At 31.4% G+C, this 27,586-nt stretch overlaps 1 protein-coding gene across 2 annotated transcripts; it reads left to right on the top strand.

Moving 5' to 3' along the window:
• The first annotated feature begins 202 nt into the window (after positions 1–202).
• Positions 203–27,586, top strand: LOC127712119 (sphingomyelin phosphodiesterase 4-like). Of its 2 annotated transcripts, XM_052218378.1 has the most exons (18): positions 203–273; positions 2,270–2,353; positions 3,646–3,861; positions 4,377–4,473; positions 8,504–8,711; positions 10,174–10,318; positions 11,152–11,223; positions 14,616–14,651; positions 16,250–16,395; positions 17,288–17,378; positions 17,673–17,779; positions 18,125–18,248; positions 19,001–19,040; positions 19,647–19,819; positions 20,679–20,888; positions 21,733–21,882; positions 23,927–24,055; positions 24,866–27,586. In XM_052218378.1, the coding sequence occupies exons 1-18, from the start codon at positions 241–243 to the stop codon at positions 25,175–25,177; spliced, it is 2,373 nt and encodes a 790-aa protein (XP_052074338.1). In that variant the 5' UTR covers positions 203–240; the 3' UTR covers positions 25,178–27,586. The 2 variants fall into 2 exon arrangements, with proteins under 2 accessions (XP_052074338.1, XP_052074339.1); XM_052218379.1 differs by lacking the exon at positions 14,616–14,651.

Raw genomic sequence — 27,586 nt, 5'->3', positions numbered from 1 at the left:
AGTCATGTCCCGGACGAAAATATTTTGTTTAATTATCATGTGAACTTTTCAAGGTTTATTTCGGATACTATATCCTTTTTTTCACATTCTCACGTAAGAAATAATATACAAAAATTAAAGGCTTTTAACTAATCCAATCAGCATTAGAATAAACCAGAGAAAATTATTAATGTCCTTAAATTAGCATTTTCCTTTGATTACCTCCCTTGACCTAGACAGAAAACATAAAATTGAAAATTGATGGAAATGACAACTACTGGCAACTCTGTCTTGGTTAGTTTTAAAGGGAAATTTTGAAAGGAGACCCAGTCTGTTTTGTTCGGCCTGCATATCTCTATTTTCTGTGTTTTGATGATATTTTACATAGGGTTCTCTTTATTTAAATTAATATGACTATGAGTCAGACCACTCACATCATTTTAAACATGAGGAGGGGGTTGGCCATTTAGAAAATGCAGTCTTTATAAAATAATGAATCCCTGTATAAAATGTCTTTAGAATTTTTAATCCCCCCTTTCGTGACCACTGACAGTCAGGGGTACTACTTAAACAAGTGATTTCAGAATCACTCCATCGAGTGATTTTGGCTTTGAAATATTAAAAATTTTCACACAGACTTTTTAAAATCATTGAAACAAGTAATTTTAGAAGTTAAAATGTAATCACTTTAATAAGTGTTTATAACATTTTCTTGATATTTTTCCCACAAGCTTGATTTTTTTATTGGTAAAAAGACAACAATTCCATTGAAAAAACAACTATGTATATGCAGAAATTGTCTTTTGCTTGATAAGCCCGACACTTTTACAGTTTTTTTTAAAATATGCAAAAACTGGAATAGTTTGTAGATCAGGTCATAACCTTGAAGTAGATCATTCTAACTCTAAAGAAAACCAACCAGGTTACCTAATATTGTTGATCTTTGTCTGATAGTAAGAGTAGTTAATGAATTTTTGATTACAGAAAAATTCCCAAGGGTACTTTTAAAAGCTTTAGCGCACTAACTTACTGCCCAAGCGCACTGGTGATATTAATATACAAAGAAAAAGGGATAATTGATTTATGTAGGAAAATTATAGAAAAGATTGTGAAAATATGGAAAATCAATGAAATTAGCATTTGAAGATCAAAGAAAACACTTAAATCACTTAAATAAGTGATAACTGAATTTATCAAATCACTGAAATAAGTAATGATGAAATCACTTGTTTAAGTAGCACCCCTGACTGACTGAGTCACCTGAATTTCCAGCAACATAAATATTGTATAAAGACCAATTATAATTTGTTTTTTATGACTGTGTGACACCAATTGACCTCATGACATCATTGAAAATCAGTTCTTACTGTGACATAATAACATAAGCATTATGAAATAGGAAATGTTCAGGAACATACATCATTGTACATAAATTCGAAAGTCGTCTACAATGTACAATGTAGTGCATTAATTTTTTGCTTATTTTCAATTAATTTATTGATAGAAATGCAGGTGTCTGTGCCTTTATAAGAATAAAATAGACCCCTTTTTTTTTTTAAAGGGACAGCCGATAAATTAATACAGTAAACATGGTAAATTGTTATTGTTGAAATAGGTAAACCATCGTTTTTTATAAAACAATATTGGAAATTTACACATACATGTAAGTTTTTTTAAATGCAAAGCAAGAACATGATGAATCTTTGATTTGAATTTTTATCTGAAAATCTGAAAAAAAGTCATCAATAAGAAAATGAAGAAAGAAACCCAAAAATAAAATACATCTACATGTACCATGTGTACCACAATTCACATCTGAAGCTCAAGATATGACCTTCAACAACCACGACAACAGTATTATTCCCGGTATTTTCAAACAGCACCATGGATTTGAAATAGCTGGATTTCCACATTTATAATACCTTCATGGCATTATATTACATTGTATTATGAAATCTTCTAGGATATATAGCATGCCAGTAAAAACAATGAAAAAGATATAGCACTATCATGACTATGGTAACATGTACAATGGATCTGTCAATGGTACTATAAGCCATGGGAAGAACACTAAAGAATAGACAAATTATGTCATAGTCAAAGTTATAAAACTCAAATTCCCACAAAGTCTACATACATGTACATGTACTAGACTAGTGAACAAATTTTAAAAACATAGATATAACAACAGATCTCAAAGTACAAGAAAACACTTACCCAGTATTCCAAATCTTTTAGCTAATTACTGATCCACATATAAATGTGTAATCTAAATTATTTTCTGTTATAGTCTAGACTACAGTTAGCCTATTCCAGACCCTTACTCCAGAGATGCAATGAGATAGAGAACATTATACATTCAGCAGGAACACAGGTATTAATTTGTGTCAAAAGATAAGCAAAATGTACATGTATACTATATATGCTATATGTTTTAATGCAGAATGGAAATTCTCTGGGGCACAGTAGCCCATGAACTGGGCTACCGATTTCTACCCATTTTTTGCTTGATCATATTACACCATGAACACTGGCCATCAAAAATATTGGCTGGGCTACCAAACATACCAAATATGCGTTAAATATTTGATCGACTGAGCACACCTTTTATCATTATATAGCAAAAATTAAAATATAATCTAGATTTGAAGCCATTTCCTTGCTCTGTTTTCTAATGGAGAGTTAGATAATAAATTGTATAGCAATAAAAAAAAATTCTCACTTTCGAACGTGCCATTGCCAAAAATAATGAGTCCCTGGACTCACCTTCAAAAATTCATAGTTAGAACCTTGCCTCTAAAAGATGTACACACATTTTAGATATATATATATACATTGATATACATATGTATACATATATTTATGTAAAAAGAACTGATTGATTATTATTTGCTTAAAACATCAATAGATATAAGAAGATGTGGTGTGAGTGCCAATGAGACAACTCTCCATCCAAGTCACAATTTGTAAAAGTAAACTATTATAGGTGAAAGTACAGCCTTCAACACGGAACCTTGGCTCACACCAAACAGCAAGCTATAAAGTTCCCCAAAAATGACGTGTAAAACCATTCAAACAGGAAAACCAACAGTCTAATCTATATAGAAAATGAGAAACACTTATGAACCACATCAACCACTGAACAACAGGTTCCTGACTTAGGACAGGTGCAAACAAATGCAGCGGGTTTAAACGTTTTAACAGGTGCCAACCTTCACCCTAACCTGAAATAATAGTGTAACATCACAACATAGGAAGACACACTATAAAATATCAATTGAAATGGCTTAACTCAATCAAAAGACATATTAACAAAAACAAGTAAACATACACTGAATGAATAAATTTGATCTATGACACAATGTAAGTACAAAATTGATAAAAAACATAAAAAATCTAGTTGCCAATATATCAAATGTATATCATGCATATTCAGGACAAGAAAATTTAATTTATTTTTCGCAATTTAAACCTTTTGTTGATCAATGTATTCTTATAAGAGAATTCACTTGTTTGAAATATTTGTGACGATTTATATTCAAAATTTAAATCTATTGACAAAAGTGGCAAAAGAAAATTGCTCAAAAAAATTAGTTGGTTTACAGTATTGTCCTTGTTGTTGATTTCATGATCATTGGATTTTTTATGATTTGGTTTTGATTTCAGGAATTAAAGAATGCCTTGCCATCAATATTATCCAATATATTTGGTTATGGATCAGAAGTGGGATGGCAGCTTCACTCAATTAGTCGGGGATACAACCTACAAGAATTTGAATGTGCCAGAAGATTCCTTGGTTCAGAAGGTCCATTGCTGACTCTCGTATATAATCTTCAGACAGATGTCAGTCTGTTGTATGAATTTCCTCTTCATCATATACCGGTAAGTAGGGCAGATGTGTGCATGAATTTTCACCGTTCTACGTATATACCAGTTAGTTTTATAGTAGGGCAGAAGGTTTATTTATCACAAGAGACTGTTACCTTGCATTGGTTATTGACACTCATATTAACATTAATCCAGAAAAGCCAGAAAGCTCTTAAAATTCATCAAAATGACAAAGTTTGAATTTGACTTACTAATGCTGGGTTGATACCACTGCATTTAATAAACATCATGTAGTAAAATGGGTTTGTTGAAACATTATGTTTTCAAGTTCACCAGCATTTCTTGGTAGTGTAGGTGTTGCTGAATCTTTTATGTACTGTTGTTTGTTTTTTCGTCTATTTTGATTTGATTACTGTGTCATCTGCTTTTTTTCCCTTCTTGATATTGATTGCCTCTTGGAATCTTGCAACTTGTTTTTACTAAGAGAATCTCCTGTGAATTTAATATTGAACTGAAATTGCAAATAAACAGTTTATGTTCTATCTCATTTCAATATTTCCTGATTTCAGGGACCATCAAGACAGATTATAGAAGAAGGAAACATACCATATTTCTACATAAATAAATTACAGACACAGGGATATGGGTCACATCTTATACTCCTGTGTATCCTTTATATAAAGTGATCTGTATATTGGTAGTACATGTAGTAAAGGCACTGTTTTAAGGATGTTCACTTCTCTGTTTCAAAATAACAAGCTTTTTAAAAGACTTTTATAAAATGGTAGTATATAAATAAAGGAACTAAAAAAGCAGAAAAAAATTAAGGGTCCGTGTGCTTGTTTTCCAGATATAAGCCACTGAAAATTTGGCGGGAAATAATTCTCTCTAGATTTTTCATACATTTACACATTAGCACCTGATTTCTTTCAAAAACGATGAAAAAGTAACAAGGATTTTATAAGATTTTCAAAGATGGCATTTTAAACTATATGTAATCAAATTATGGGAAAAAAGTAGGGGTTAGTGGGCAAAATTTTTTAATGGCACTACATGGATAAAACTAGAGCATTCCGAATATCTGGCAAAAATTCAAAAAGAAGAGGAGCGAATATCCTTAATCAGCAGTATTGTGTCTAAAATGCTTTGGAGTAGAGATTATGTTTCATCTTACAGTAATTTGATAGGATTTTTTTATTTGTCGCATGCCTTTAGCTGTTTATTCAAAAAAGAAATAAGAGCTAGTGTAAAGTTGATGAACTAAAAAATGCATTTTATATAATTTAGATGTGGATATTCTAATTTTATTCTTTCTTTGTTTAAGTTCTGTAATTTAACTGCAAACTTAAGCTAAGAATTTGGAATTTTAATCTACAAATATACATGTATACAATTCATTCTATACTTAACCCTTCTTCTGTACTTGACCTTTCTGTGCAAATCTAATTCTTATCATACATTCTTGTCTTATCTTTTTTTAGTCCCCTACCGACGAAGTCGAAGGGGACTTTAGGTTTGCACTCCGTCCGTCTGTCCATCCGTCAGTCCGGCAAATCAGCTTTCGTCGTTCTTGAAGATATTGATTTGATATTTGGTATATAGTTTTATCATGACAAGTTATAGATCAAGTTCGAATTTTGTTCCAGTCTGATGATTTAGTCCAGAGTTATGGACCATCATAACTCTGAACCATATCTAATGTTAGAGTACTATGTTAAACCATATTTCTGTACAAAGGGATATAACTCATTTTTTAAAAGACATTCTTTGTTAAATTATTTGAAGAATTTTTTGGCAGGTTTGTTTGTTATTTAGTATAAACTAATTTTCTGAATGCTATAGATATAAAAAAAAAATTATGAAGAGAAATCCTTTAATTAGATAATAATCTATTTTTATTAATGTATATATATTTCAATACATTACATTGTGTAGATGAAAGTTGTTGACATTTTATAGATAAGTTACAAATCTATATTAGTTTGTGACAAATGAAAGAAAAAATATTTGTAACTATTAATTATATTTGATTATAATTTGAAAATAGATATACACTGTATTACATCATATATCTAATTTTAGAGAACTATTAATCATATCTAATGTTTTTTTTACTCATATAATCAGTTTTCCACACTGTTTTTAGTCATGCTTGAAGATATTGACATGATATTTACTTTTTTGTCGAGCCTGCGACTTTTGTCGCAGAAAGCTCGACATAGGGATAGCGATCCGGCGGCGGCTACGGCGGCGGCGGCGTTAGCTAACTTCTTAAAAGCTTTATATTTTAGAAGATGGAAGACCTGGATGCTTCATACTTTGTATATGGATGCCTCATGTTACGAAGTTTCCGTCAGTCACATGTCCAATGTCCTTGACCTCATTTTCATGGTTCAGTGACTACTTGAAAAAAAAGTTCAGATTTTTTGTAATGTTAAATTCTCTCTTGTTATAAGTAATAGGATAACTATATTTGGTATGTGCGTACCTTGCGAGGTCCTCATGCCCGTCAGACAGTTTTCACTTGACCTCGACCTCATTTCATGGATCAGTGAACAAGGTTAAGTTTTCGTGGTCAAGTCCATATCTCAGATACTATAAGCAATAGGTCTAGTATATTCGGTGTATGGAAGGACTGTAAGGTGTACATGTCCAACTGGCAGGTATCATCTGACCTTGACCTCATTTTCATGGTTCAGTGGTTATAGTTAAGTTTTTGTGTTTTGGTCTGTTTTTCTTATACTGTATGCAATAGGTCTACTATATTTGGTGTATGGAATGATTGTAAGGTGTACATGTCTAGCTGGCAGGTGTCATCTGACCTTGACCTCATTTTCATGGTTCAGTGGTCAAAGTTAAGTTTTTGAGCTTTGGTCTTTCTTTCTAATACTGCATGCAATAGGTCAGCTATATTTGGTGTATGGAATGATTGTAAGGTGTACATGTCTAGCTGGCAGGTGTCATCTTACCTTGACCTCATTTTCATGGTTCAGTGGTCAAAGTTAAGTTTTTGAGTTTTGGTCTTTTTTTCTAATACTATATGCAATAGTTCAACTATATTTGGTGTATGGAAATATTTTATGATCTATATGTCAGTTACGCAGGTTTTATTTGACCTTGACCTCATTTTCAAGGTTCCTTGCTCAGTGTTAAGTTTTTGTGTTTTCGTCTGTTTTTCTTAAACTATAAGCAATAGGTCAACTATATTTGTTGTATGGAAGAATTGTTAGCTGTACATGCCTGCCTAGCATGGTTCATCTGACCTTGACCTCATTTTCATGGTTCATTGGTCAATGTTTAGTTTACTTGGTTAATGTTAAGTTTATGTGACAGTTGTAATAAAGCTTTATATTTAGGACTATCAACATAATATCAATGATTAGTAAAGAAGGCGAGACATTTCAGCGTGTGCACTCTTGTGTTTACACCATGACAAGTTATAGAACAAGTTAGCATTTTGTTCCAGTAAAATGAATTTTTACCCGGTAGGGGACTATGTATTGCCATGCAATACTCTCAGAATGCTTGTTTTCTGTGTAGTGTATGTCCTTTACTTTTAACTAATTATTTCATAACATACAGATACTGTGGATTCATTATTATCTTACCTCCTATACATTTCTAGGAATATGATTGGTTAAAAGCAACCATGTGGAGACCGTGTGTATTCCATATTAGGTTAGTAGACTGGGTTACGTCCCTTTATAAAAATAACATGGTGTTGAGGAAAAATCTTAAAGGTTTCAACAGACGAAGAAATTGATGATGAACGATTGAAATAAATTCATAAAACACAGTTGTTATTGTTGGCATTTGTTTTTGTATAGACCAATGGAAGTAGGTTCTTGATAATAATGGCAATGAAGACTTGATCACTTTGATAGGCCACTAGTCTAAATACTAGTTAATAGTTAATAGTTAAGATAGTTGGTAAGATAAATTAGTTACATAATGTGCTAGTGACCTAATACGATATATATGGTTTCACCCCATATATATCGTATTAGGTCACTAGCACACTATGTAACTAATATTATACGTTAGATACCAATTTTCGTGGATTTTGTGGGTAAAGGTGATCTACGAAATTAAAATGTTGAACGAATTACTAATTTACTAGCTTTGTATGCAGACTTTGGCAAAAACCATGAAATTAAATATACACGAAACTACAATATTTTCTTTAATCCACAAAAATTGGTATCCACGAAAATAAATGAATCCATAGAATGTAGTATGGGGAAAAGGTTTGATTGTAACAGATCTTTTCTATCTTCAAATAATATGGCAATAGTGAGTTGACAAGTGCCATCTTTTCATTAGTTTACAAACATGGTTAAAATGAGTGTTGGAAGTCTTGGTCTTTATAATAACCCTGTGTCTGTTAATAAATATTTAAGAAAGATCTCATCTGTGAATTTCTGATGGTTACTGGCTACTGGGAATAAACTACGATTGTTTAATATATAATCTCCTCTTTTTTTTTCCGCCCCTTCTCTAAAAGGCCAACTTTGAAAAAAAATCTACTGGCTCTATTCAGGTAAATTTCCTTTGAAAATGTTAAAACACAATTGGAGTTTTGCAGGTCTTATTGTCATTGCATATGGTTAAGAGATTTAAACAAATGTTTTTACAGTCCTTAAGAAAGGAATATTTGAACGAACATGTACATAGGTATGCCTTAACATATTAACAGCAGCATTTGAATATTACATGTTCCATTTTGCCCATTGTTTGTTAAACTGGCAGAATTTAGCCTGGAACAACCTGACAGACAACTTGTTTCCATGTTTACTAGATGATTATCTCAATTACTTCTTGCCACTCAATAAATCCACGCTACCACCTGTTCCACATCAACAGTCACCAATCAGAAGCCCTGTGATACATTCAAAGATGTACAGGTAAGAGATGTTACTATTGGCTCATCACTTAAGTCACATTGACACCACTATACTGCTATGATAATCTTAAACTGACGTAAATATAGATAAAAAGATTGTGTGGATATCAATCCTACAGAAATCCAACAGCACAAGTAAATAAAACATCTGAAGATCTATGCACAGTTTACCTCTAAGACCCTTTTTTCCACATGTAATAGCCACTGACCTCTAAAATATCATAGTGCTACTTTTACAACTGCAAGACTGCTTCAACATTGATAAAGATTCATTAGCATTTTACCATTGTAAGACACCACTGACTTATCTATAAGGCACATTGACAAAATAAGCCATTACTGATTCATCATTTAAGCCACAATGTTATTATTTCCACAGTGAGCGGACTTTGAGAAAAGGCACATTTTCACTTTTATCATGGTATTACATCACTGACCCCTCAAAAAGGTTACATTATCAACAGGATCACAGAAAGTATGTTGATTACAGGTGCAAACTTCTGTCAATGCTTATTTAGCCTGAAACTGAAATACATGCAATAAAGCAAAAGCCACACTGCCATTCTTGACCACCTTCTTTCCCCCATTGCCACTGATGTGTCCTCCACCCCATTCTACCCACACAGTCACAAAGAAAACCATACACACTCAGGTGTGTATAATTTCTCAAAGAATGTACTTTGTATTTCAAAAAGAACTCAATTTAACTTTCACATAGAATACAATTCTTTTTTATGCCCCCGCCGTAGTGGAGGGGGCATTAAGTTTGACCCTTGTCCGTACGTACCTCAGAACGTCCCAAAATTGGTTTCCGTTCTCTAACTTTAGTTTGACTCAAACAAATGTTATGAAACTTACACACAATGCTTATTACCACAAGACACAGATCAAAATTTTAATTTTGGTGGTGTCACTTTTACCGTTCTAGAGTTATGCCCCTCTACAAATGGAAAAATTGCTGAATTTTTCATTTCCATTCTCTAACTTTAGTTTGCCTCAACCAAATGTTATGAAACTTGTACACAATTCTTATAACCACAAAACACAGATCAAGTTCGAATTTTGGTGGCGTCACTTATGCTGTTCTAGAGTTATGCCCCTCTACAAATGGAAAAATTGCTGAATTTTTCGTTTCAGTTCTCTTACTTTAGTTTGCCACTACCAATTGTTATGAAACTTATACACAATGCTTATTACCACAAAACTCAGATCAAATACAAATTTAAGTAGGGTCATTTTACTTTAATTCCCTGTTTTATTTCATATTAACATATTGTATTTTTATTTTGCTAAAGACACCTTGGTTACACATGCAAAGCTACATGTACTGTTTATTTGAAGACAGAAAAGAACATAAATAGTAAATGTGCTGCATTAAACATAAGATGCTGCTGGGTGCTAAACAGCCATCAATCAATCAATCAAATGATATTTAGATGTTTATGCTGTATGTTATATTTCAGTCCTGGAGGAAAAACCAATACAAGTCCAAGAACATTTGGATTATTAAAAGCTAGTTTTATTGCATCACAGAAACAGCATTCCCAGAATTCATCAGTTTTAGGTCAGAGTGAGGCTGAAGTATGGAGGTCAGAAACATTGCTACAGGTAAATTTATAAAATGTTCAGAAGGTAATTGTAAAAGCTATATTACAAGCTATATAGAAACAAAGAGTCATAGAAGTCATTTTACTTAAAGAATACAATATTCATGAGCTTTATGTTTAATCAAATCCACTGCCATAGCATCTGTGAAAAAAGTAGTACCGGTTTATAAAATGCTATGTCTCTGTTTGCTTTAAATAGAGTTCTGGTCTACTCTTAAATGTAATCTCGTCCTGAATATGCATGAAATATTTGCCACTGGACGTTAAGCAACCAACAATCAATCAATCTTAAATGTAATAATTTTCATCCTTCTTCCCTTCAACATATTCAAAGCACAAAATGATCAGCTTTGATTTTACAAAAATGAACGTATTCAAATTACATGTCTGTCAGTATTTCCAGTAAACTTGTTATTCTAATTACTAGTACCACATGTACCAGTAACAGACAATACCAATTAGACAACTACTTTAACAATGAGCAAATTCATACCATACAATAAACTATAAAATAGCCCCAGCTGGTTGACACAATGTGAAACAAATCAAAACAGAAAACTGATGGCATGCTAAAAACAAAAAGCAAGACATATGATGACATCAGCTATTGTGTACTACTGAATTACAGGATCCTGAGTGCATGCATTTAATGTATGAATTTACATTATGCAACAATTTATGGGACTTGATTGACTATGAGCTAGTTAGAATGATGATGAAAAAATCTATAATGATTTATTTAAACAAGGTTGTAGAAATTTTCCTCTTTTAATACAATTATTTTATTGTTATTTCTAACTTTAGTAATGAGCATGTTTGTGTTAAATATTTCAGATATTTATAGAATTTTGGTTGAATCAGAATGCCATAGACAGTGACAGAAGTATGATTAGTCCTACACACATGGTAGGTAGGATGGAAGGAAGAGTTATCTACCTTTAATAGTTTTATATGATAATTTGTATACTTTTGATATTCTGATAGAAGGAATTATCTACCTTATAATTTTTATGCCCCACTTACGATAGTAGAGGGGCATTATATTTTTCGGTCTGTACGTCCGTTCGTTCGTCCGTCTGTCCCTCTTCAGGTTAAAGTTTTTCGTCAAGGTAGTTTTTGATGAAGTTGAAGTCCAATCAACTTGAAACTTAGTACACATCTTCCCTATGATATGATCTTTCTAATTTTAATGCCAAATCAGAGTTTTGACCCCCACTTTCATAGTCCACTGAACATGATAGTGCGAGTGGGGCATCCATGTACTATGGACACATTCTTGTTATTTCATATTTTGGTATTGGAAAGTTATCTACCTTTGATCATGTTGATTGTAAAAAAGTGGGATGAATGTTTTTTTTTTCTTTTTATTTTGGTTGTTCAAAATATATGAGGGCTGTTTCAGAGGGAAATGTTTGTTGAGTCAAAAGGCACTTTTTAATTGACCCTTTTTGATTGCTTTGAAAATGAAGAGGAATAAAGATAGGGTATACCTCAATGAGACAGCTACCTACCTACAAGATGAAAGATATCAAGTGGGAAAACTAGTTTTTTAAGATGTATTCTAGAGACCACATGATTGTAAGAATAATACATTTTATCAAAGATTTCTAGCTTTAATTTGTTTAATGTCAAGTTCAAGGGCTAGGTTGTTATATTGATTTTTCTTCCAAGGTTTATAAGAAGAAAGGTGTAAGTTAATAAAACTTTTCCCTTAACAATCTCTCAAGATTTATAGCAGCTAACACCTAAAATATGTTTACTACTAGCTATTATATTGAGCTGATATACCTCGGTTGAAATTAATCATTAATATATCAGAAAATTTCTGCTTTTATTGTCAATCCTGCGAAATAAATTTTGCGAAAGTGAGACATAGCGATCCTAGATTCTGTCGGTAGCATCAACATTTAGGTTCAGTCTGTGGTTAAAGTTTTTTTTGAGATCAATAACTTTGTCAAACCTTCATGGATATTATGAAATTTGGACAGAAGCTTGTTTATGACCAAAATACAATATCCAGAGCAAAATTTTGAAAAATATTTATTTTCATTTTTCCGTATTTTACTGATAAATGGACTTAATTTTTAGTTTTTTTTTACAGTTATCATTCAGATTCAGTCTGAGGTTAAAGTTTTTCTGTCTTCAATAACTTTGTCAAACCTTCATGGAATTTTATGAAATTTGGACAGAAGCTTGTTAATGACTAAAATACAGTATCCAGAGCAAAATTCTGAAAATATTTATTTTTATTTTTCCATAATTTAATGATAAATGGACTTAGTTTTTTTTTACAGTTACTAAGTAGATGCAGTCTGGGGTTAAAGTTTGTTACACATCAAAGACTTTGTCAAACCTTCATAGAATTTTATGAAACTTTGGCAGAAGCTTTTAATGCCCCCGCCGTAGCGGAGGGGACATTAAGTTTTACCCTTGTCCGTCTGTACGTCCGTCCGTACGTCTGCAAGTTGGTTACCATTTTTAACTTTAGTTTGCCTCAACCAAATGTTATGAAACTTATACAAAATGCTTATTACTACCAAACACAGATCAAAACACAGATCAAGATTGAATTTTGGTGGCGTCACTTTAACTGTTCTAGAGTTATGCCCCTTTACAAATGGAAAAATTGCTGAATTTTTCGTTTCTGTTCTTTCACTTTAGTTTGCCTCAACCAAATGTTATGAAACTTTAACACAATGCTTATTACCACAAAACACAGATCAAGATTGAATTTTGGTGGCTTCACTTTAACCATTCTAGAGTTATGCCCCTTTACAAATGGAAAAGTTGCTGAATTTTTTGTTTCCGTTCTCTTACTTTAGTTTGTCTCAACCAAATGTTATGAAACTTATACACAATGCTTATTACTACAAAACACAGATCAAGTTTGAATTTTGGTGGTCTCACTTCAACTGTTCTAGAGTTATGCCCCATTACAAAAGGAAAAATTGCTGAATTTTTTGTTTCCATTCTCTAACTTAAGTTAGCCTCAACCAAATGTTGTGAAACTAATACACAATGCTTATTACCACAAAATACAGATCAAGTTTGAATTTTGGTGGTGTCACTTTAACCATTCTAGAGTTATGCCCTTTGCAAAAGGAAGAATTGCTGAATTTTTCATTTCCGTTCTCTAACCAGTTTGCCTCAACCAAATGTTATGAAACATATACACAACACTTATTACTACAAAACTCAGATCAATAACAAATTTGGGTAATGTCACTTTTACCATTCTTCGGTTATGTCCCTTTATAACTTTATATGGTATGCAAGCGGGGGCATCATCTGTGTCCCATGGACACATTCCCCATTTATTTATGAATAAGAGATAATGTCTGATGTAATGTTTTGAAAATGTATTTTTATTTTCCGTATTTTTCTGATAGATGGACATAGTTTTTCAGTTTACATTTACAGACAGTCTGGGATTAAATTTTTTTGACATGATAAGTTTGTAAACCTTCATGGATTGTTATGAAACTTGGACAGAAGCTAATCTTCAAGACTGAGAAATGGCATCTAAAGAAAAAGTTTGATTTTTTTTTTAAATTCTGTATTTTATTGACAAATGGACTCACTTTTTAAGTCATCATTACACTTTTACACTGACAAAAGCTATCGTATACGAGACACAAGGTTCTACAGAACCCCTTACAAATTTTTATTGTTTTTGGTGAAAATCAATCCTAGTTATTGTCTAGTCATGGTTAACCATGATTGACCTGTAAATTTCATCAAACAGTAGAAATTTTCTGTTAGAGGCTGGGTCCTCCCATTACGAAGAATTTCCCCTCCTTTAAGAATGTGTAGGAATAGTTAATTTGAGTATCTATTTTTACTTTTAAGGTATGTCAGGTTAAATCCACCATTTTCTGCATAAGGAAATGACTGTACCAAGTCAGGAATATGACAGTTGTTTTCCATTCGTTTGATGTGTATGAGCTTTTGATTTTGCCATTTGATAAAGGACTTTCCCTGGAGTTCAATTTTTTTGTTATTTTACTTTTTTTTTTTAGAGATTTTTAGGTCTACTGCAGTAAAAATTGAATACAAAATATGTTTAACAAATTAACTTGTGATGTTTTTTTATGCCTCACCTATGATAGCCAGAAGGTATCATGTTTCCTGATCTAAGTATCTGTCCATCTATAATTTTGTCTGTTGTCAGTCCATCAGTCTGTGAGCCTTCCTTTATTGGGTTAAAATTATGTTTTACATTAGTTTCCCATGGTCACATAATCTTGAAACTTCGTCCACTTGTTCATTATGTATTTAATCAGGTACATGTATTTCAGTATATGAGCCATCAGTATATATTTAGTCATTTAACTGTAAGTAAAGCATGTATATATACAGCTTTTCTTAGCACAGTTATTTACCATTGTCGTTGCTTATTTATTATTATTGATTATGTTGATCAAGAAGATTGTTAGATGTGAAATGCTTGAATATATATGTGAGATATTTATGTTTTATAGATTGTTGTTGGTTTTTTTTAAGGTGGAAATTTAGTTCTAAGGTTGAATTTAAATTGAATTTTAAATTTTTAATTGATAAATGTCTTACATTTTTTTTTTTTGGGGGGGGGGGGATAGTTATAAAGAAAGCTTGTTTTCATATTTTATAATTATGTTTGTCATCTGCTCATTATTTTCCACTTATCTTTCTTCCTTTTTTGACAAACATTAAGATCCATGACATTTGCTAATTATTTTTGAATATATTGGACTCAAGAAACTCCAAATTTCAGCTACTTTCATTACTTTAAACAGATTTTTTCTGTACTTAAAATAATTTCAGGGAAAATAGGATACCCCTCCACAAAAAAAAACTGAAATTTCCCATACCGTGTTGTAGTGGGGATCACCAACTGATAGCTTATAACACACTTTATATATTTTTATAAGCAATTATTGCACTTTGCATGTTTAAATCAAATATATTTGGTGATTAAGGTAATTAGAAGATATGCACATAAATAGTGGTAATATACAAAATATTTTATTTTGATTTTGAGATCATACATATCCATTCATGATAGCAAACCTCAAGCATGCTCCTGGTATCCTCTGTGAAAGTTTTGTCCAATCATTTCAAAATTGGAGGCCACTTACTATGTAACGATTGGTAGGAATGACTTGCTTGAATTGTACTCTTTTCAAGCTTTGTAATACACATAATATATGATCAGATTGTGAAATTTTTTAATATTCAAAATGTCTATGAAAAGGGTGGGGTACTGCATGTCTCAGCTGCTCACCCCTTCCACAATAGGAATGCAGTGTCCCCCAATAAACAGAACTCTCCCATGAGGATGCTTTCATGAATAAATATGTGATTCCTGATTTAAGATTATTTACTTAGGATAATGTCATGCTTTGTAAATTAATGAAATGCTTTTATATTCAATGATTTTTATTGTTTTTTAAAATAAAGTGATGATATTATATACATACTAATTTCTTTAAAATCAATTTATGAAGAAAGTATCTTGTGCATGTACAAACAATTATATAAATCATATTTTTTTGAAAATAAAAAATGTAATGAAGTAAATATATACAAAATGTTTTTAAAAGATTTTCCTTTCAGTATTCACTTAGCCTCAATGCCTGTTACAGATTATTTATAAACAATAAGCTAACAGAATGCTTCTCGATTTTAGGAGTATGTCATTTCTGTCAAATTCATAACATATGCGAGTGGTGTACATGATAATAATATTCTTACCTGCAATTTGTGCTATGTATGAATTTAAAACAAATGGCATGTTTTATAATGTCAGATTGATGCATAGTCCAAGATTGCTCTGTTGGCCTTTGTTAGGACTAGATGAGGCTGTCCCCAGCTAGTACTTACTAAGGATGTCAGATGGGGGGGGGGGAAGTTTTGTGAAACTGGTTATGTGACTGTATACTTAAAATTTCAGGAACACTTCATGCCAAGTTTGGAGCATGTCAGACTTGTTAGGATGATGATAAAACATGTACACCATTTTGTGAACACAGCATCACAGGATATCATCCCTTCACCGTACCAGACACACCCCATGTCTCCACTGGATGAGTTCAAAAGGTACTAAATATTACAGTACTAGTGCCCAAAACAAATTTGAAAGCTGATATATTGAACATTATGGAAATGTTCAACAAGCTTTGTTTTAAACTGATTTTTAGTCAAATTAAAATCTTTCTTATAAAAATTGTGATATTAAAACCTTGATCTTAAATAACTTGAGCACAATTTTTGTATTTCCATTTACTTTTATAAAGCATAAATTATTAATTTGTATAATAAACAGTGAAAAATGTTCACTTACAAATATGTATGAATGGCACATAACAGAAATTGTACTGTCCATAAAATTTAAGTATGGTCTGTTATAATTGTCTTAAAACATTCGGTTGATATTCCACCAGGCAAAGTTAACCTTGTACCATTTTGATGATTCTATTTTAGGCTCTTAAGGATGTACTTAGGTGACATTAAAAAAATCTAGAATTTAAAATTGATACTATAAGTCAGAAGAGCATTAGTTAAGGCACAAAATAAACTAAAAATATTGATAGGTTATGGAGTTCCTTTTCGAGATATTTAATTTTAAAAAATGGTGGGAAAAGGCTGACTCGGACTTTTACCTTGTATTTGCATTAGTATTATTTGGGTCTCAAATCGAAATAAAGGAAATCTAGAATCTGCTTAAATTTTGACCTTTTATGAGCTATTGAAGTCTTATATGGGAAGAAAAATGGGTGTTATGGGGCAAAATATTTTACCCTGTATTGTACAAAAAAAACCAAGGAGTCAGAACATTTGACAAAAATTCCTAAACGTCACCTAAGTACATCCTTAAGGACATGGTGTCATATGGACATATATTCTTGTTTCACATAAGATAATTTCAAATTTAACAGAATTTTTTTAATATTATTTTTGTTTGAACTTGTTGTGTGTATTATTTTCCCAGGTCAATTATACCAAATATGTTACAGAAGAGTATGTATGCCTTCCTCAGACACAGTTTTGACAGATGGCCCTTAGACAATTCATTTAGAATGGTAAGATTTAACACATACTCAGAAAGCCAGCATTGATTGTTACAAGTTCCTTATTCCAGCCTGCAGATATTTGTTTTTGGGGATTGTTTTGTAAATGTTGTAATAAAACAAAGTAAAATGTATCAACTAGTCAACGGTACTTAAAATATGCATTATTGCTAGGAAATAGTTAATTTGGTTTCCCAACACAAACTAAAATACAAGCAAATGTGTTAAACATAGACAAAAAGAAACCATTACATTAGTTTCTGGAATGTTATCCACTTCATCCATGTGTACCATATCATTCAATAGGTTCTAGAGACCTGGCTAACCTACATACAGCCATGGAGATACACAAGTAAATTACCATCAACACGTAGAGACAGCGAAGGAGATACCAAACTGGTGGAAGAAAAATGGTATGATTTAAAAAATATTTAAAAGTCATACCTTAGTGTACAAATATTTACCAGTTTTTTAATTAAAAGGCATTAAGTGCGGCTGCATTTTAAGTTTGAAAATTGTATTTGCAATTAAAAAGAGGAGCACACATTGAAATTGTTTGAGTAACAGCTTCCAAATGTGCTGTAACATAATTTATGATTGTTCTTACATCATTTGTTTATTAATACATATATTTTATGTAAATATAAAAAAAACTTCAAGATAGTAAGATGAAATAGACTATGAAGGACTTCGGGACACAAAGTAGTTGTATTTTGAACGCACTAGAAAGGTATAGATAATATTTACTGTAATTCCAGGTTTACATTCATAGAAGACAACCTTTTGTTTTATTCTGTTCTCCTACAAGAATTCTTCAACAGAGTAAAGAGAATGGATCTGATGAACCTAGCAAACAGTCACATGTTGTATAGAGTGGCCAAAGTAAGTATAGTGTTTTCTTTTATGATGGGGGCCTAGGTGGATAAGTGGTACAGTGATCACTAGTGTGTGTTTGCGTTTAACTCTTAATTGTCTAGGATTGCCAGATTTTCTGCCAAAGGTTAATGATTCTCTCCTTTCATTCTGGTTTCCTCCAACATTAACTGGTAAAGAGCAAAGAGTGCTGAAAGTGGCATCAAACACCTACAATTAATTAATCAATCCTTTCATATCTAAGATTCTAAGCAACACATTTTTTTTAACAGCAAAGTGATCCTAAAGTTTAGTATTAAATCTGAGGACAACAGTGACACCAATAGACGAGGAGGAGGAGGGATGATGATAGTTAGATTAGGGAGTAAATGTTTTATGTATATTAAGGATAACCTGAAATATCAGATACATTTTTATTTTATCTGAGATTTTTGCGATGATTTATTGATGCGAAAAATTGTGATACAAAATGTTTTTCAAAAATTAAAACTCCCATTTTAGATTTTGAAAGCATTATTTGTATGCCACTTTTCCTGAAATCACAATGAGTTTTTACATGTTTGTCTAGTGTTCAACAATAACAATAGTAAGATAATCCAAAAAAATCTGAATTTGAAATTTATAATCATATTCATATTCTTCAATTGCTTTATGTTATTTATTTTTATACTACATCCTGCACATTACTATAACTTTGTGGCATTTACGGTAGTTTTATGCTATAAATGACTTATAAATTAAAGAGAATTTTTTTTTTTTAGGTTTTCAGGTTAGAAAATTTAGACAGCATGTTAAGACAAGGTAAGATATGCACAGAAAGAAATCAAAATTTTAGTTGACAATTCAAACAGTGCCTGTCTGTTGTGAATTATTTGATAGTAAAAAAAAGACATTGAAATGTCCAAGACTGGCCTGCCATTTACATACATTTGTATTTCCAAGATCAATAAAGCAGTTGGATAGCCAGTGCTGACAAAATATTTGTAAAAGACTCCTTATTTGGTCAGTAGCTTGACAGAAATATTTTTATGCCCCACCTACGATAGTAGAGGGGCATTATGTTTTAAGGTCTGTGCGTCCGTTCGTTCGTTCGTCCGTCTGTCCCGCTTCAGGTTAAATTTTTTGGTCAAGGTAGTTTTTGATGAATTTGAAGTCCAATCAACTTGGAACTTAGTACACATGTTTCTAATTGTAATGCCAAATTAGAGTTTTGACCCCAATTTCACGGTCCACTAAACATAGAAAATGATAGTGTGAGTGGGCATCAGTGTACTATGGACACATTCTTGTTTACCTATGCGCTGTAGCGATCTGTCAGACACCTATTTCATGTTTCCTGATACTTAAAAATTACGCTTTAGGTAATGATTGGCACGACAACACATATATTATTGTTCTAATTTACAGCTGAACAGGAAATGTGTACATCTATATACAGATCATCTGGTCACATGACACGTGACTTGGGAGGGAGTTATCTGTCACCTGAGTCCAGTCTGATGTTCCATTCACAGATATCAGACTTAGAAAAGCCAGGATTTCAGTATACTCTCATGTTTGGAGAGAAGACTCTTTATTCAGTATGTATTATATAGAACGCTAACTTTAATATTTTAGACTAATGTAGAGCTTACTTGTCATCATTTTCAAACTTAGATCATATTCTGTATTAATCTGAGGTCAAGGTTTTTTTTATGACTGTATATGTGGATAAACTCATCTTTGATACCAGGATTAAAATGTTATATGCCAGACGTGTGTTTCATCTACACAAGTCTCATCAGTGACAGTTGAATAAAAAAAGTTAAAAAGGTCAAATAAAGTATAAAGGTGAAGAGCATCCAGGACCAAAATACAGCTAAGGTACCGGTAATCTATTCCTGGGGTAGAAAAGCCTTAGTATTTCTAAAAAATCTAAGTTCTGTAAACATTTGATATATAATTATATGAGCATATTTATGATAATTGATGTCAATGAAGAAGTGCTGACTAACTTCGTTGATTGTTAGTTTTGTGATTTTTGTAAGAATCATGCAATTAATTCGAATTTCTAATTATGACTGAAAAAAAACCACCGACATAACCATCCTATTTTGAAGTACCCTCATCCTGAGTTAGAAATGGTAGGTCTTTCATTTCTGCGTGTCTGGTAATTCGAGAAATCTCTTGATAACTTATGGTTAGATGATTTTAAATTATGGAGTAAGCTAACCTCAATTGTTAATTTTTAGTACATTTCAGCCAAATCATATCTTGAAATACCAGAACAGGAAAAGGAAACGAATGTTATATTCTTGCACCATTATACATTATACATTGTCATTTTTAAAATCAACAGATATTGCATTAGATGAAGACATTAGTCAAGTTTAATCTGAACATGCATGGGGAGGGGTATTATTGTCTAAGTCACTATATACCTGTTTTTTTTTTTTTTAGGTAAAACAAGTATTACAACAGTTACAACAAGTTAAAACACAGATCCAGTATCAGCAGGGCAGTAAACCAGTCAGATCTGGTCTTGCAGGATTTTTTTCTGGTTTGTTTGATGATAATTCTGTCGCCGTTGGCGATCTCACTCCAAATGATGTCAAGAAACTACATAAATTCCTGGATGACTGTATTAAGAATCTTTGCTTTATTTATGACGTAAATACACTTTTATATATAGTTATTGGGAAATTTCATGTGTGTCTAATTTTTTCATGGTTGACATTTTAACCTTATCACATATTAATATTATTAATATTAGAAAGTTTTATAAAATTTTGTTGCTTTTTGGTGTCAAATTGACCATGCTGTCAATTTTGGAAATTTGGGATTTTTCCTTTTTTTTAGAACAAAAAGCATATTATTTCAACTTCTTTGTTATAATTGATTGAAAAAATACAAATCTAAGAATTTTGAAAAGAAAAATTGATATGGGATGTACATATTTTTGGTAAAATTATTTCTTTGTACTCTCATCCATTTTCTCAACAATTTGACTGATGAGACTGACCTGATTGGTTATAAAATTCGAAAATTTTAATACTCAAAAACTACTTAATGTAAGTACACAATTTTTTTACCAAGTTTAGTTTGACTGTAATATTTTTTAAATTCATTGATATTTTCCACTTGTATCACATGTTTTGAAAATAATTCCCAAATGAGATTTCAACAAGACTGAAACGTCAGAAGAATACATCCTTAAGATAATCTAAGTAAATTTACGTGCACAATCTGAAAATAGCAAAGAAAATAAATAAAATATTGAATTATGTTCAATATGCTTTTTTCAGAAGTTATTATTGGCTATAAGCAAATTTGTGTGCATCTGCATAGAGTCATTTTGAAGTATTTCATTGTATATAACAGTTGAATTCTATGATCAGAAATCTCAGACAGAAGTTGAGAATTAGACAGTTTATTGAACAGACATGGTCATGATGGTAGAAACCAAATGAAAGTCATTATTTTCTATATATTTATACTACTTCTGCAATTTTAGTTACCAGAGACAAAATATATAACCACAAACACTGTACAAGATAGTAGTTACTATGGAAACATATCATACAATACAGATTTAGATAACACATGTCCAGATATGACAGAAACATGTAATGGAGTATCCTTAACAGATATTGGAAGATATCAGGTAATTATTGTTCATATTTGTCTCCCCTGCCACACACTTAGGTCTTAATGATGTCAACAATTCTTTTAAGTTTGTAATTAGGTGGGTGTGCTGTTTCGAGTGTTAATAAGGTTGGTGCGTTATTTTACGCAATCACAAAGTCAACATTTTTTTATTATGTCACACAGGCGAGACATATCACTGTATTAACAGTTTGTTACTTTGATCTACACTGGCAAAGCTGCAGCTTTTACACAGATAACTTTTGTTCATTTGAATTAAGTATGAACATTTTGTGAATTTCACATGGACTATCACACCTTGTTAGTCTGTCCATCCATCAGTCCAACAATTAACTTTGTCACACTTTTCTCTCAGAAACTACCAAAAAGAATGACTTCTTATTTGGTCAGTAGCTTGCGAGTGATGAGTTGTAAGGTATGAGCACTTTTCTGATCTGTCAAATATGTGCTTCCTGTTTGCTGATACTTTGACCATTTCAATATTTTGAATGAATTTAAAATTTCGTCACTCATTTCTCCAATACTATTGAACAGAAAGACTTCATATTTGATCAGCAGCTCAACAGTTTTGAGTTGTAATGTGTGTATGTTCTTTTAAAACTTGGACAGAAGTTTTTTGAAAAACGGAAATAGTATCAGAAGAAAAAAGTTTGATTTTCTTTTTAAATTTCCATATTTTGCTGATAAAATGGACTTAGTTTTTGGCAGTCAAACATTAAACTTTTACACTGACAGCAATAACAAGTGAATATTACTGTTGTCTGGTATACAATGATTCAATTTTAGTACATGTAAATATATGGAAAGTTTCATTTTGTCGTAGGGGTTTTGACAGAATTTAAAAGCGAGTAACAAATATAACAAGTAATAAAATTTTTTTTTTTTTTAGTTTTCAAACACAGAATCTATTTCTGGAGTTGCTAGTCTGTCAGCGCATGTTGAGTAACCAAGTAATCAATGTTTCCAATGATATGTCCACTTGCAATTAGGTAGTCAATGTTTTTCACGCGTCAAAAAAAGAAATCTGCCTTCAACACCAAATAACCAAAATAAAATTAAGATATGATCTGGCAGTGGCGGCAGCATTATCTAATTACTTAAAAGCATAATATTTCAAATGGTAGAAGACCTGGACGCTTCATACTTTGTATATATATAGAAGCCTTGTGCTATGAAGTTTCTGTCTGTCATATGTCCATTGCCCTTGAACTCATTTTCATGGTTCAGTGACTACTTGAAAAGTTAAGATTTTTGGTAATGTCAATTTCTCTGTTATTATGAGTAAAATGATAAATATATTTGGTATGTGTGTACCTTGCAAGGTCCTCATGCCTGTCAGAGAGTTTTCACTTGACCTCAACCACATTTCATGGATCAGTGAACAAGGTTAAGTTTTTGTGGTCAAGTCCATATCTCAGATACTATAAGCAATAGCTCTACTATATTTGGTAAATGAAATGATTGTAAGGTGCACATGTCCAACAGGCAGGTGTCATCTGAGCCTTGACCTCATTTTCGTATTAAGAGTTAAGTTTTTGTGATCTTGGTCTATTTCTCAGAAATTATAAGTGTTAGGTAAATTATATTTAGTGTATGGATGATTGCAAGGTGCACATGTCTGTCTAGCAGGGTTGATATGACCTTGACCTCATTTTCATAGGTCATTGATAATGTTAAGTTTATTTGATACTTGTAGTAAAACTTTCATATTACAGACTTTCAACATGAATTCTATGATAAGTAAAACAGCGAGACATTTCAGCATGTGCACTCTTGTTTTAATTGCTTTGATGCATATTTCAGTGTACTGTACATGTAAATTTAGATATTATTGCAAAGTTTTTGGTAATGCAAATAATGAGACTGGGGGAGTATCGCATTATTATATATCTGTATGAAAATTAATCGCGGGTTTTGTTTGTTTTTCAAAAATAGCAACAATAATTGTGTGCAATAATTTTTGAATTTTGTTATATATATACACAGGGATCGCAATGGAGAAAAATTTAACTATAATGTATATGTTATCATTTTATCTATAGGTTATAAACAAAATGAAAAGATTTGAAGTGATGTACTCTGGTGACCCTGATCTTCAGCCAATCAGAAGCTTTGAAAATGCTACTACAGTTAGACTGCTTCATCAGTTTTGTTCTTATATAAATACACAGGTAATAATGCTTCACATATTATAATACTCAGGTTTTTTTAAAAATGGCGTATGATGCTAAGGGGACATTCAAAACACATAAGTTGAAAAGAAACTGACAATGCCAAGGCAAAAAAGACAACAAGTCCACAAAATATGTTGTTTCTCTTTAAAAAAAAGCCCTGTTACTTATAATCAATTCTTAAGGAGACTTATACAACAATGAATATGGTATGTTGTTTTTAAGAATTTTCATAAGGTTGAGTTTTAAAAAGAAACTTATTGCATTTATCCAATTGTCATAATTTTAAGTTCAACTTGATGAAAAGCTGATTACTTTGAATGAAAATAAAAGCTTGGAGAAATCTCATTGAGACAGAATTCACAAATACAAGATTATAAAAAATAGACACCAGGTGTTCACCTCATAGTCTTCAACATTAGACAAATGCCCAAACTATAGGACAAGCTCTAAACAGAAGAAGAGTCTTAGACAAGGGCCAGCTAAAAAAGAGCTTGTCAAGTCACATTGTGAATGAATTCAAAATAGGCAACCAAATTTCTGACATACTGTTAAATTTCTGTGTAAACAAAAACAAAACATAAAAAAGACAGTAACTAGAGCATTTCCAACTAGATTCAATTGTTTTATAATAACTTCTGCAGCCTTGAAATTTACTACTTAGATACAAATTATAGTGATTTGTAGGTTTTATTGCATGTTTTGTTTATTTTGACAAACATCATTTCTAAATGTTAGCTTTCAATTAAGTTATTATAATTTATTATCTCGATTTAAAGAAAATGAAAGTATAATCTTTTTTTTTTCCAGTTTTCAAATGAGATCCAAACAGTGTATGAAAGAAGAGATTTGATTGGCAGATTAGCTCAAGTGTATTTTGCACCTGCCTTACCAAGAGATAAAAAACCAAGTTCTCCAATATCTGGCAAAAATTTAGAAGAATTACAAAGACCAAAACTCAGATTAAGATTTTTAGCAAGTTATTCAACAATGTTATATTTAGCTATATTGTTTGTGTTTTTAAATGTGTGGTTAGGTGTTGGACCAGGACAGTATTTATTATTGTTACTTGCCTGTACATTGTTCTTTGGATTATTACGGGCATTAGTTATATCTTCGTAACACCAGACATTTTTATGTACATTAATTTAAACAAGCAGTTTCTGGCTTTAGTTTCATATAATATTTCAATATAAGATTTCCTATAATCAGGATATTAAACTTGGTCAAAATACCACTCCCCTGAATACCATTTTGTTACTGTAAATTCAGAAAATAATGTGAATTGGGGAGTATTGCAGTAATAAGGAAGTGCATTCTGATATCTGATATATATATATCTGTATGCAGATATTTCCAAAATCGCAATAATTAATCTTTCATTTTGTCCATTCTTCAAAAATCACAATAACAAATGTATGCAATAATTTCTGAATTTTCAGTATTAAAATGGTTAAAAGCAAATTATACTTTTGTAAGTGACTTTGTTTATGAAAGGAAATAAAGATCTTATTAAGTTCGATATATGAATGCAAGAAATCTTCAGATTTGTAATATTTTATGAAGCTGTAACATGTCAAAAGCTTTGATTCTTAAAATGTGCTTGAAGGAATGTATGTTAAAATTATAGTCAAGTTGACCTAAATATAATTTTTAAAACAATGAAGGATCAAATGTTTCAGCCAAATATTGTTTTATTGTCTGTGCATCCGTCATGTATCAGGATCAAGTTTAGTATAAGGTTGTTTACCATGAAGTCATGGCTACATCTACTGGAAAAAGATGCACATGTTCATTATGACGAGAACTTTTCTAAATATATGCCAAATTAGTTTTGACCTAGATTTCCTGCTTCAATGAACATTGAAATGTATAACTGTTAGCAGGGCACCATGTCATATGGACACATATTCATGTTTACTAAGTAAGCAATTACTGATACCAAAACAATTTCAAAAAAATTTGAATATATTCTCTTTCACGAAAAAAAATAATGGTTTTAATACTACCAAAACAGATATTTGGGGTTCCATTGACATGCATGCAACCATGGACTTTCTTGGTTGACTATTTAAATTATCTTCACTATTTCAGTTAAATACATTCGTCCATTATCACTGAACTAGTATACATATTTGTTTAGGGGCCAGCTGAAGGACGCCTCCGGGTGCGGGAGTTTCTCTCTGCATTGAAGACCCATTGGTGGCCTTCGGCTGTTGTCTGCTCTATGGTCGGGTTGTTGTCTCTTTGACACATTCCCCATTTCCATTCTCAATTTTATTCAAGCACACGAATACTGTTTTGCTAATTGAAATGTATATTTTTTGTATGGAATGAAATAATCTCTTGGTATGATTTTAAATAACAACATTTACAATAGAACGGTCATTGTCAAATATATGTATCAAATATCTATAGAGTGTATTAAAATTAAATATGGTTGTTGTACCGGTAAAAGAAATCATATCCTTCTAAAGGAATCAAAAATTTTCATGAATTTTATGTCTGAATGAATTGAATGAATTTAAATAATGAATTTAAGAACTGACATTTTATATTTATATAACATGTATATCATATTTATATGTATTATAATTGTAAATTCAGAAATTCTTACATGTTTTAATTATTGCAATAATAGTTGGGGTAGATTTCGCTAAAAAAAAAGGTCACATTTTAAATTTTGAAAGCATTATTTGTTTTGCAACATTACCTGAAATTATTATTGATTATCTCATGTTTTTTCCCCTGTTTACCAATTGCAATAATAAATGCTTAAAGAAATGTCTGATTTCCAGCATATCATCCACATCAGCAGTAAAAAGGAAGCACTTCTATAAGCAAGGCAACTCATTTGTTTCATATTTTAATATCTGTAGATAGTGAACTTATGTTGATATTACATGTATGTGTAAATGATGGTGTCAAAATAGATTTGATTAAGAAAAGCATTATAATTGTTATGCTTTAATTTAAGGGAAAAAGTGTTGTTCCTAATCCCATGGTGCTATTTGAAAATACCTTGTAAATTCTGTGAAATTGAAAATGGACTTTAATACATTTTCACGACTAGTTAAATAAAATGTAAACAATTTGGAAAAGGAAATTTATAATTTACATCAAATTTCTTTAGTCAAAGACTTTGGAAATATATACTAATGAATATTCTGGTATTAAAAATCATTGGCGCATTAATATAGAAATTAATTTGACGATTTTCTGTTTGTTTGTGGAAAGTAAGTGTCAAAATTTAGGATTTTCTGGCAAAATGCTAGTTATAAAAAGTATGTTAAGGTCAAACCTTCTAAATAATGGTCAAAGTTTAGGTTTGGTAAGGATATTTATTGATGATTTTAAATATCTTAATTTTAAATGTCTGGGTATTATGTTGCCAAAAAGTTGTTTATTGTACCTTGTTGAATCCAATTAATGTCGGCAAATATTGAAATGCAATTATTAAATACAGGTGAAATGAATATATGTATATCTGAAATGTCATGACAACACAAAATAAATGCTTAGTTTCTCAAA

This window comes from Mytilus californianus, unplaced genomic scaffold, assembly GCF_021869535.1.
Source record: "Mytilus californianus isolate M0D057914Y unplaced genomic scaffold, xbMytCali1.0.p SCAF_8, whole genome shotgun sequence".
NCBI classification, from domain to species: Eukaryota; Metazoa; Mollusca; class Bivalvia; order Mytilida; family Mytilidae; genus Mytilus; species Mytilus californianus.
This window is presented reverse-complemented; position numbering and strand designations above follow the sequence as displayed.